The sequence below is a fragment of the Manis pentadactyla genome, chromosome 12 (genome assembly GCF_030020395.1).
Source record: "Manis pentadactyla isolate mManPen7 chromosome 12, mManPen7.hap1, whole genome shotgun sequence".
NCBI lineage: Eukaryota > Metazoa > Chordata > Mammalia > Pholidota > Manidae > Manis > Manis pentadactyla.
In genome coordinates this window covers 68605449-68619006 of record NC_080030.1, presented here as the reverse complement: position 1 = coordinate 68619006, position 13558 = coordinate 68605449, and the positions used below count along the sequence as shown (strand labels likewise).

Sequence of the window (13558 nt, the reverse complement as noted above, 5' to 3'; positions counted from 1 at the left end):
TGAGTTGATATGTATCAGGAGCACATGGAAGTTCTTTTGTTTCTGTTTTGTAAGCAAAATAGAAAACACAGTTACCATCGGATAGGAAGGATGAGGAAGGTTTGATGAGAAAGAAGATTATACAACAGTCATGTAGGAGACTAGGAGGGTAAGTGGACCTGGGGACACACTATATGACTGCCTGGCAGCATTATGGATCCACTTGAGTTAATAACCATTCTGCAGTTATCATCTGGGTTAGACACGTAAGTAGTTATTACTCTTTTTCCTAATCATTTATAACAGTACAGCAGGGAGTAAAATTACACTCCTCTGAGCACCAGTTCCTAGGAATTGATGATACATTTTCCCCTCCTCAGGAAAGTATCCACTTAATCTTACTTTTTGATTTCTGTCTCCCTTGCTCAGTTTAAACAATGCAAATTTTTTACATATTTTGAAGAAATAGATTATCATATATGTAAGTCACGTAATGAAACTGGTAAGTGAATGAACTTTTTGTGCAAAAAATTAATGAAGATATATTTGCTTTTAAGTGAAATTTAGCAAAGATAACAATGCTGTGCTGAAACAAGGAAAAAAGATCAGAAAAATGATTGAGGCACCCAACCAAGAATGGACCAAGTCTGATACATCATCTTATCTCCAATGCCTAGTGAATCACTTGATAATCAGTACTTAAGAAACATGCTGAATAAGGAAGTGAGAAGGCAAATAAACAATGAAACCTTGAACAAGAATGACAAAATATAAAGACTTTGTTTAAAAAGACAGAAAATAGGATGGGAAAACATGAGCATAACAGATTGAGAATGGTTGGAGACGTGAGCTATTGTGAAAAGCGTCCAAAATAGTATTCTCTCATGAGGGTCTTCTTAAAAAACAGTATTGTAAGTCTGGAGGCACCGGAGGGAGGAAAGCGAGGACAGTGCAAACGGAACAAAGACAGCACCAAATAGCTCTGTGCCATATAAGGAAGGAACAAACTGATCTTCCTGGATTCCAGTCCCGTGATGTGCCAACAAACCCTGTATGCAGACACCCTCCACCTGGAAGGAGGAGACCTCTGGCTGTCCATCACTCGACCCTGAGCCAATAAAAATTCCCCACATACCCGTAGCGTGGCCCACTTCCCCTCCCTTCCCTGTTCTCTTAAAAACTCCCCACCTCCCCTCCTGGGCAAGACTTCCCCAGCCTGTGTCCCTGCAGACTGGTGAGCCTCGCCCGGGAATTGCGCTCAAATAAATTGCCTGGCCCTTTGTTGCCTCTTGTCGCCTGCTTATTTCTGTTAGAATTTATCTTACAAGTATCACTCTCATTTCTCTGAAGGCAGTAGATTAGGTCACACAAGAGGAAAACAGAGGAAAAAATTTTAAAGTGCATTATAAAGCCAAATATTAGAAACCTTAAAAGTTCCCTCATGTTGCTCTTCATAACCTTTAATAAGATAGAGAAAAATAGAATTTTATTTCTATGCAATTGTGAGATGTAAAATGTATCTCAAAGACTAGATAGAAATAAAAAAAAATAGGCATCAATTGGTGGCTTTTATTAATTATTTTAAAGCAAATAAATGTAGGGAAGGTACATAGCATATGAAGCTTCACACAGAAGGAAAATTTATTTTTCAACAGTCTGTAAAATCTAACCTATGTGAAATGAATCTATGTTCTTTCCAATGCCAGTTTGATGGTATTATAAAGGTAATCTTGTTGACATAAGATTTAACTTCTAAGATTAATGAACAGTTTGATCATGTAACTTCATATTTCATCTTAGAATTCTCTAGTCTAATAACTGAAATTTCACCGCTCTTATGATGATGTCTAAATACCTGAATTTGAGCTACACTGGCCTTATGGCTGAACTTGGTTTACCTGTCTAGTCTTATCTCCGGTCATTATTGCCATCACATTCCAAATTTCAGACATCCTGGAACTACTCACAGTTTTCTGAATACAATTTGCTACTTCTAACCTCTCCGCTATTTCCCCTGTCAAAAAATGCTTTTTTATTATCCAGAAAATACATACTTCTTTATTATAAATAAATAGTTTCACTTCAAACTTCACATTCTTTGGAAAGGTATTGTGCTTATGTGCTGTCCAAGCAGGCTATACATTTGTCTATTTAGCTCCTATCACACCGTACTCCCATTCAATTATGTAATTATTTGAATGCTTTCTCTAAAAGTTCATGAACGTCTCTAAGATGGATATCTGAATTTTTATATTTATGTAATTTATATTATATTTCTATTTCAATTCTTGAGCACATAGGACTTCATGCAGATACTAAAAAAGTATTACTCTGTTGAATAAATTTCTATGTATCTAAAATTAATTCATTGAAAATCATTAATTCTTCTTTTAAGAAAGCTTCTGGTAAGAATTTTTCAGCATCATGTATTTAGTAAGAAAAATAAAAAATGAAAACTTATGAAGAAATAGGCATAAATGTATCCATATATATAAGCTTAATGAAAAACAGTATTAAACTCTCTTCATAATACTTCACCTCTTTCAAATTATAATGAAAGCACTAAATTAACATGGCCTATGATGGCACATATTTTACCTTGTTTCAGATCACCATTTGTTGTAACCTCTGGCTGATAGCAGTCTGGTAAAGGATATGATGAAAACATTGGCCAAGGATATGGATCATCACCCTAAAAAAGCAGCAAGACAGATGACTTTAGGAAGTAGTTTAAAATAATATTGACTTTTAAGGCTTTATTAAATATCATTATTTTAATTTTTTTATTGAAGTATAGTTGATACACAATATTATATTGGTTTCAAGTATACAACACAGTGATTCAACAGTTACATACATTATTAAGCCCTCATCCCAACTAGTGCAGTTACTTTCTGTCAACATAGAAAGATGTTACAGAACTACTGACTATACTCTTCATGCTGCACATGATCCTGTGACCAACCTGTATTATGATTGAGATTTTGTGCCTCTTTATCCCCCTCACCCACTCTACCCATCCACCCCAGCCCCTCTCCTTTGGTAACCATCAGTCACTTCTCAGTGTCTATGAGTCTACTGCTGTTCTGTTCATTTTTTGTTTTGTTTTGTTTTTAGATTCCACAAATAAGTGAAATCATATGGTATTTTTCTTTCTCCTTTATGAAATATCATTACATTGACTTTTGTTTCATAAATTCTAGAGTTGTAGCCTAAGAAAAATGATTTGATATTATAATTTGATACTCTAACAAATAGTAACTAAAGTGAAATGTAATGGAAACAACACCAAACAAACCCTGAAGACAAAAATATGGTGACCTGCTCTAGTAGCTAGGACTGATAGTGAAGGCATTAGTAATTTTTTTTATGAAAGGAAAATTATAGTCTTCAAAAGAAACCTGCATTTCCTACATTGCTCACAAAACTGTGTCTCCTAGTATTAATCATTTCTATCTAATCTTTCCCAGACTGTCAAAGCAGAAGTGTACTTAACAATTAAAAAATAAACCTTCAAGAGAAAACCAGACTGCATGAATATTGGTAGGAGAGGTGCGTACATTGTCAATTAAATATAAAAAGAATATAGTCATCTAATAAAAATTAGGTATCATGAAAGACACTGAAAGTAAAAAATTCAAAGATACAAGGAAAATGACAACTTTTTATTAAAACAATAACCTACTTAGCAACATAAACTAGCGTTCATGACCCCTTGCCGTGAAGAATACTGTTTTCATTTGAAAGTGTTTACTTTCATCCTGAAGTTTTCTAGTAACAAAAGCTCAATTCCTTAATGTAGGCATTTGGCCGTTGTTAAGTGTCACCTGAGTCGGATAATTTGCTTCAAAGTGTCAGGAAAACATTCCCCACCTTTTTACCGCACTCACCTTCTCTAGCATCCTTGGAGGCAAAATTCGTTCCACTGGCCCACCAATAAGATTTATTCTGACAAGAACATGATTTCTCTCTACTGATAGGCCATCAATTATAAAATTCCTGAAAAAATAAACATACAATTTTGTTATCGACTTAACTGAATATAATTTAATTTTAAAATCAAGTCAGTGGAATGTAAAGATAAAAGGCAGAAAAATTTCTCTAGAAAAGTCTGAACAACAGATTGTCATCAATGTACTACTTGAATAAGGGCTAATTTCACTTTTTCTTTTATAGCTTTCTTTGCCAGAGAGAAAAATTTTGATGGGGATATAACTGATAGGAGATGAGTGAGATTAAGAATATTTCCTTGGCAAATGTTACTTCATTTAAGAAATGGGATTAAGCAATGCATTATTGTGGGATCTCCCCACAATGACTTGATCACTTTCTTTAGTCAAGGTTTCCTTAAGGTATAGACCCAGTGCCTTAAACTTGGAATCTAAGCATTGCTTCTGAGTAGCCTCCACACTCCCTGCAGCTGTTAATACTCTTTCTTCAGCAAACCCGGAGTATCCAGTAATTTACCTGGCCTGCCAAACTGTCCAAGACCTAGCTAGGACAGAGGTATCCTTTTTTAAAAATTACAAAGATGAAGCAATGCCAGTTATTGAATGTATATTCAGGTAATAGCAAGTGTGATATATTAATTGAAAAAATTATCAAGAGATTATCATAACCTCATTTTGTAATAATCAAAATTTAAGACTATGAACTAACATAACTAAGAAAGTGGATTAAAGAGTGCCTCTACAAGGGACACAAAATCAAATGTTTTGTTTAATGGGTCATCTTATACATGCAACCTGAATTAAAAGGTGATAACAACATCATGGAACCATTAAAAAAGTTAGTGCTTACCTAAAAACAAAGAGCAACACAGACAACTAAATTAAACAAAAACTAAGAGAGCAATACTTGGCAAGCCTCCTACAAGAATATCAAAATCTTTCTAACTGGCATTTATGCTTAATTGTATTTCAGTTTGTTATTTAAATCACAGAATTTGGATAGTGGAGAAACATTAAATAAGCCAGACAGACAACTGTCTTAACAGAGCATCTGTAATAAAAACTTATTGTGTCTTTTTTTTTTTACCTGTGGCTCTCAGAGATCTCTAAGATATTTTCTTCTTGAGCATTTAGTAACCTTTCAGATACTTGATACTGAGCCTCTAATAGGAGAAGAGTGTTTAGATCACAGCATGCCACACTTAATAACCTACACAAAGAACAATAAAAGTAGATTTTATAAGCTTTATACTCAAAGTGTAAAAACTTTTTGGTGTCAAAGTAATACCTGCACATCAAAATACAAATTTCATAACAAGGTCACATAGTTATTTCAGATATATTAATCATTTTGAATAGCAATAGATTTCAAGAGTTTTTCTTACTGAAATATTTAAAGGCAATGGGTAATTTGTAATTAAGATTTTTAAAAAATTTATCCAAATCTAAAAACAGTAAATTTTCTTCTTAACTGCTATTTTAAAAATTAGAGAACATTAGCAAATCCATAAAGATTGCAAATCGCCTCTACTTTTTATTCAGCGATTAATTACAGGAGGAATGATAATCATTTTGCTACCAATACAGGAAATGTTCAATAGGTGAAATGTCAGTCAGATAAAGCTGAGAACACATAAGCATGCTACTCTCAGCACCCATAGAGGTAAGTCTGCCACTCCTACTGTGATGCAACAGGAAGTACATACACTGCACCATTTATAAAATACTCCTGCCAAGAACACTGAACCTGAAATTAACCAGTCCTAGATGTCTCACCATCAGTTTATAGGAAATGCACACATCAGAGAAATGTTAAAAGAGGAGGAAAGTCAAGCAAACCCAGAATCGGGAGAATCCTACACACCATTACACAAATTATTTCTTCATATTAAAAAAATATGGTATAGAAAGGGGGAAAAAGGAACTGTTATAAATTAAAAGAAAAACATCTAGCAAATTTGTTTTGATCATGATTGAAGCAAAAACTAAAAAAACATGTCTGGGATAGGTACTAGGGAATATCAGGGAAATAGCATTAATTGTTAGATGCAACAGTGGCATAGTAGCCCTGCTTTGTTTTTTTTAAATAGGTCTTTGTCAGTTAGAGATGCATGCAGCATTGTACATGGGTAAAATGGTATTATAACCGGAATAAGTACTTAAGGAAAAAATATGTATGGGAGGGGGAGAGAGATGAAACAAAATTGGAAGATATTGACAACTGATAAAGATAAATGATGGGTACATGGAAGGTTCATTATACTATTGCTCATGCTCCTTCTACTACTTTTTATATATATTTAATAAAAAAGTATACATATACCAGTCAAAATGGCTAATCTCAAGATGACAAGAAGTAAGTGTTGGTGAGGATGTGGAGGAGAGGGAAACCCCATACACTGCTGGTGGGATTGCAAATTGGTGCAGCCACTATGGAAAGCAGTATGGAGGTTTCTCAAAAAATTAGAAATAGAAGTACCATATGACCTAGCAGTTACACTTCTGGGAATTTATTGGAAGAATACAAAGTTACTAATTTGAAAAGATACATGTATTCATTGCAGCATTATTTACAATAGCCAAAATATGGAAACAACCTAAATGTCCATGGATACATGAACAAAAAAGATGTGATACATGTATACAATGGAATATTACTAGCCTTAAAAGAGAATGAAATGCCATTTACAACAACATGGATGGGTGGAGAGGGTATTATGCTAAATGAAATAAGTCATCTAGAGAAAGACAAATACTGTATGACCTCATTTATATGTGGAATCTAGATAACAAAACAAGCAAAGTTGAAATAGACTCAGAAACACAGAGAACAGACTAGTGGTTACCAAAGGGAAGTGGGGTAGGGAGATGGGTGAAATAGATGAAGGAGAAAAAAAAAGAAGTGAGAATGTTGGATACCTTGATCTAGGTAATGGTTACATGAGTGTATGCAAATTTCAATATTCACCAAGCCGTACACTAAGATTTGTGCATTTTATTGTATATACCTTAATATAAAAACAGATTTTTCTAAAGTATATAAAAAAGATAATTTGAAGGGGACTATAATTTGAAGATGGCTGTAACAGGTTAGATTCTCTGAAAAGTAGCATTTGAAGAAAATAGGAGAAACTAACCAAACTTCTAATTATATACCTAACTGATATATCTCAGAAATATATTTAAACATGGGCACAATGGTCTATGCACAAGGATTCTCATTGCAGGGTGGTATGAGAAAAAAAAATTTTAAGTGTTCACCCACAACAAGAAGTTTAAGTTTTAGTTTGCAGTACATTTTTATAGTGATGTACTATGTAGATATTGGAGCAGAACAGTTTTATGTTTTGATAAAGAACTATCTCCCAGGTGGATATTAACTGAAAAAGGAGAGGCAGAAAACATTGTGTATAATGGTAGCATTTGAGTATAGATGGAAAAAATTTGAATATAAAAATAAATACATATTCATTTTTACATGACTCCCTGAGACAAAAAAAAAAAAAAGAGACAGTTGTTAGCTCTGTAGTGGGGAGGATATAAAAAACCAGAAGGGAGCATGGTTTTCACTGTACATCTTAGTATTTGAATTTTAGGGCAATTGCCTGTTTTACCATTTAATAGCATTCATATACAGAGAAAAAATTCTTGGCAGGTGTCTTTGAGAGTTAAAAATGGCAATCTGACATTACTACCCAACCTGCCCAAAATAATAAAATGCATATAAAATAAGGGAAAATCTATCATCAGTTTAGATAAACATTTACTCAGTTTATAAAAGTAAAAACATTTTTGCTAGATCAAATGCAATGGAAAAAAAACAAAATACATAAACTTCTAGTTTGAAGAGGATAGTTAAAATTAGTTTTCCCTTTCTCATCCTAGAAATAACCCCAAGGATTGATGGGGGAGGAAATTAGCATACACAAAAACTGTTAACACCACAATGAGTTGAAGGAAACAGAAGGATAGTCAAAATAGGGCAAATGCTGTTAGCAGAGGGAAATAAATTGAAAAAGGATGTTGGAGCCATGTTTGCTGAAAAACAGCAAAATAAATTTTTCAAAAAAAAATTCCTAAGTAAAAAAAACTAATTTTTCAAAAAATGAGGGGTACACTCAGATGAAAAAGCTACTCTGTTTCCAATAGTGGAAATGGAATACAAAGGACAGCCAGCTGGAGGATCCTTGGTCCCACTGTAGTTCTCAGGATTACAAGGAGCAAGGTGAACCAGGGAGTCACAGACAAATCAATTATTAATTATTGATTACAGACACAATTAATAAACAAAATGGACTATATCTACAGTAAGGTCATTGGGAACAGCACAAAGAGGGGACAAGAACACACACACACACACACACACACACACACACACACACACACACACACACAGAACTTGGGCCTTTAGGAAAATTCCAGGTAACCAGGAATATGACCCTAACTTCTCTTCCACATGAGCCTCCTTCAAGTAACTGATGATGGAAAAAACTCACATCTCTCCAAAAAGAAATACCACAGATGCATATAAAGATGATCCAGGAAAAAGGGAAAAAATAATAGGATAAATAGATTGCAATACAAATACACACAGAGTGGCTCTTAAGCACTTCAAAACTATAGGCAAATAGTTTGCCATGAATTTAAAAAGTTATATAAATGTATCAAATTAACACATTGTACAACTTACATCATATCAATTATATCTCAGTAAAAACATTTAGTAAAGCAGTGGTCTCCAATAAGCTCTTTGCACACAGTAGAGATGTACAAGTAAGGGAAAAAACAGCAAAACAACCAGATAAAGGATCTTCTAAGATCTTTCCAAGCTAAAGAAAGAAGTAGAAAAATAAAACTGTAACAAAAAGTAAACAAATGGAAACAGAAAAAAAAAAAGCAGACACTATTTAAACACAATAAATGGTATAAGGGATAGAATGAGAGTGTGGAAAATATAATGAGAGTGTGGAAGTATAAAGTGTTTAGGTTAACATTTCATTGAGAGAAAACAGAAATAACTTAACAGGATACACCTTTAAGATATTAGTCAGGAAATGAATCTGTGTACAGTAAGTGTACAATATTGTCCCAGGGTAAACTGAACCAAAAGAATCAACACAGAGATAGAGCCTAGTAAAGCTATTAGACTTAAAGAGAAAGAAAGAATCATTCGGGTATCTCGGGAAAAAGATCAAGCCACTAAGCCACTAAAAGACATTGTGTGCCTGTGTGTGTGTCTGTGTGTGTATGCACACACAGCATAGTGGAGGGTGAGGTGGGGGTGTAGATCAAGCTTTACTCAGACATATCCACAGCAACTTTCAATACTAGCAGAATATTGGGAGGAGATTTAATACTATCAGATATTAAGACATGTTATAAAATTGTAATAATTAGAAAAGTATAGTTATGACACATAACTAAATAAGAATATCCAGACTTAAGACTCCTATGTCAAAACAGAATTTCCTGATGGACTGAAGGGAGCAAAAGAAAGATGTCAAAGATGACTCCAGAGGTTTTGTTAGAAAAAAAAGGTAAGGGTCAAGTTGTCACCAATTAAGTAATAAGGCTGTAAGTTATGAAAGTTTAGGGAGAACCTAATGATCTTTCTTCAGACAACTACATCAGTGAACTGGTATTGAAACTGACCCTCAATGCCCTCTAGTTTGTGATAAGAAGGGCTCTCTAGGATCTAGATGGACAAAGAGACAGTCTGAGGTAAAATGGAGCAACTCTGAAATCAAATACATGCCTGGAGCTGGGGGGATTACGGTCCCAAACTTCAAGCTCTACTACAAAGCTACAGTAATCAAGACAATTTGGTACTGGCACAAGAACAGAACAATAGACCAATGGAACAGACTAGAGAGCCCAGATATAAACCTAACCAAATATGGTCAATTAATATAGGACAAGAAGCCATGCACATACAATGGGGAAATGACAGCCTCTTCAACAGCTGGTGTTGGCAAAACTGGACAGCTACATGCAAGAGACTGAAACTGAACTATTGTCTAACCCCATACACAAGAGTAAACTCGAAATGGATCAAAGATCTGAATGCAAGTCATGAAACCATAAAACTCTTAGAAGACAACATAGGCAAAAATCTCCTGAATACAAACATGAGCAACTTCTTCCTGAACACATCTCCTTGAGCAAGGGAAACAAAAGCAAAAATGAACATATGGGACAACATCAAACTAAAAAGCTTCTGCATGCCAAAGGACATCATCAACAGAATAAAAAGGCATCCTACAGTATGGGAAAATATATTTGTAAACAAGATATCCAACAAGGGATTAATATCCAAAATATATAAAGAACTCACATGCCTCAACACCCAAAAAGCAAATAACCCGATTAAAAAATGGGCAGAGGATATGAACAGACACTTCCCCAAAGAAGAAATTCAGATGTCCAACAGACACATGAAAAGATGCTCCACATCACTAATCATCATGGAAATGCAAATTAAAACCACAATGAGATATCACCTCACATTAGAAAGGATGGCCAGCATTGAAAAGCCTAAGAACAACAAATGCTGGTGAGGATGCAGAGAAAGGGGAACCCTCCTACAATGCTGGTGGAAATGTAAGCTAGTTCAGCCATTGTGGAAATCAAAATGGAAGTTCCTCAAAAAACTAAAAATAGAAATACACTTTGACCCAGGAATCCCAGTCCTTGGAATTTACCCAAAGAATACAGCTTCTCAGATTTAAAAAGACATATGCACCCCTATGTTATTGCAGCACTATTTATAATAGCCAATATGGAAGCAACTTAAGTGCCCATCAGTAGATGAATGGATAAAGAAGATGTCGCACATATACATCATGGAATACTATTTACCATAAGAAAGAAACAAATACTACCATTTGCAACAACATGGATGGAGCTGGAGGATATGCTCAGTGAAATAAGCCAGGCACAGAAAGATAAGTGCCAAATGATTTCCCTCATCTGCAGAGTATAACAACAGAGCAAAACTGAAGGAACAAAATAGGACAAGACTCACAGACTGCAAGAAGAGACTAGCAGTTACCAAAAGCGAGGGTTGGTGGGAGGGAGGGATAAGGGGATTGAGGGGTATTATGTTTAGTATATATGATGTGAGGGGTCACGGGAAAAAGAGAGTAGCACAGAGAAGTCAAATAGTGAATCTGTGGCATCTTACTTTACTGAAGGACAGTGACTGCAATGGGGTATGTATGGGTAGGGACTTGATAATATGGGTAAATGTAACCACATTGTTTTTTCATGTGAAACCTTCATAAGAGTGTATATTAATAATACCTTAATAAAAAATTTGAAAAGAAAATACATGCCTGGACCAAATTCTCATTAGACAATGAGTAAATAGAAACTTTAACAAGTGATATAAGACTTGTAAGATCTTACAAGTACTGGGAATAATGTAAAGCTTAGCAAATCTGATCCCACAGCAAATTAAAAGACTAGCATACTGTGACCAAGTAGTTTATTCCAGGAAGAAAAGGATAGTTTATTTATTAAAACATCTCCTGATATAATTCACAACATCAATATGTAATAGAAAAGAACCATATAATCATCTGACCAGATGCTTAAAAACTACTTAAGATTCAACATCCATCCTCTAGTGCCTGTACTAAAAAAAATTCTAAGCAAATTAAAGGAATGTTACTTCTTTAATTTAATTTAAAAAGCAAATTTATCTCAGTGCACAAGCTAAAAGCATACACAGGAAAAGCATTTACATTAAGGTCATGAGGAAAGCAAAATTGCCATTATTTAGTATTGTTCTGTAAGTTTAAGCCAATGCAAAAAAGATGAGAAAAAAAGAAAAGTCATGCTATCTGAAAAGAGATAATAATTTTCATTATTAAATGACGATGAACTATTTATTTGGAATCCCCCATCATAAAATTCAATTTACTTAATTTGAGGAAATATTGGTTTAATACCTACTAAGTGCCTACTATTCTCTAAGGTGCTGAGGACATATCACTGAACATACATGCACAAAAGTCTCAGTCCTATGGAATGAAAAATACCAGAGGAAGAGAACAAAGAATAAAATAAAAAGTACAAGAAAACCCCCAAAACAGCATGGATACAATTAAAGCAGGAAAATTAATAAGAAGTTCTAACAAGGGGGTAGTGGAGATAGATCATTGTAGGCAATTTTAAACAAAGTGGTTAGGAAAGACCTCACCAAGAAGGTGACAGTTCAGAAAAAGCCTAAAAGAAATGGAGCAAACCATGGGTCTCTCTGGGGGAAAAGTATTTGAAAGAGAGCATTACAGCTTGAGCAAAGGACCTAAGATGAGAGCTTAGTCTGGCATCTTTGAAGAACAGTGAGGGAACCAATATAGCTGAAGTGGAATAGGCAAGGAAGAATTATTAGGAGATGCGGTCAATGTAATATTTAGGGTCCGGATCACATAGGACTCTGTAAGTTTGTGATAACTCCATTTTTTTTGACTGAGAAACCACTGGAGTATGATATCATCCTGATATGAGAAAACATGTGTATAGGATTGAGATGATCTGATTTTTATTTCAATGGTATTACTCCAGCTGCTACATACAGAATAGGCTGGAATTAGCCAGGGACAGAAGCTGACATATCAGTTTTTATCAGTAGATAAAGTCTTAGGAGTCCCTGTGATCCCCACTTTCCAGGTGCTCATTGTCTTATGTGAGTCTCTTGAGTGCAGGCAGGACCAGTGACTTGCCTTTAATCAGAGTTGTTAAAGGTGACAGGATGGTTGTGATTACATGATTGTATTACATAAGACTCTGTGCCCTTCTTGCTGGAATGTCTCTCATTTGCTGGCTTTAGAGAAGCAAGCAGCCATGCTGGGGAAAACCATGTGGCGAGGAACCTACAGATGCCTTCTACGGATTGAGGGCAGCCTTCAACTGAAGGGCTGGTGCCTCTAGCTTCTAGGTGGCAAGAAAACAGGACCCTCAAGTCGTAAAATCATTAAGTCCTAAAATCATAAGGAACTAAATTTCACCAACAATCTGTGTAGTTTGGAACATATCCTTCCCTAATTGAGTTTTAAATAAGACCAGAGCCCCAGCTGACACTTTGATTGCAGCCTTTTGAGACTATGAACAGAGGACCGAACTAAACTATACCTACCTGCATGGAAACAGATAATGAATTTGTGTTGTTTTAAGCTACAAAGTTTGTGGTAATTTGTTACACACCAATAGGAAAATAATACAAATTTCAAGGTTTACAACTAAGCAAATAAAGGTATGATGTTGCCTTTTGGTTGATATGAAGAATAGAACTAGTTTCAAGGGGGAAAAATTATATATATGATAATACATTTATATGAGACATATAAAATGTTATATTATGTATTCATATATATATACCTATATATGATATATTTATATACTTATATATATTAATATGAGAATATACTTATGAGACTATATATGTACTATATATATTATGTAATTTATATATAATACATATATAAATATATATGAGAATTTATATATATCATATACAATATATGAATATGAATACATCTACGTGACATATATATATATATATATATAAAACATGAGAATATGAGAATTATGTAGGGTGACCAGGAACAAAATACAGAAAACAATGT

General features: G+C 34.4%; 1 protein-coding gene across 3 annotated transcripts in view; it reads right to left on the bottom strand.

Moving 5' to 3' along the window:
- TBC1D32 (TBC1 domain family member 32) overlaps nt 1-13558 on the bottom strand; it is a 199884-nt gene that overhangs the window by 50246 nt on the left and 136080 nt on the right. For all 3 annotated transcript variants that reach the window (XM_057489307.1, XM_057489308.1, XM_057489309.1), the window contains exons 24-26: nt 5017-5139; nt 3870-3978; nt 2578-2671 (exon numbers count right to left, since the gene is read on the bottom strand). In XM_057489307.1, coding sequence (XP_057345290.1) covers nt 2578-2671; nt 3870-3978; nt 5017-5139 — 326 coding nt within the window. The remainder of the gene's footprint in view (nt 1-2577; nt 2672-3869; nt 3979-5016; nt 5140-13558) is intronic.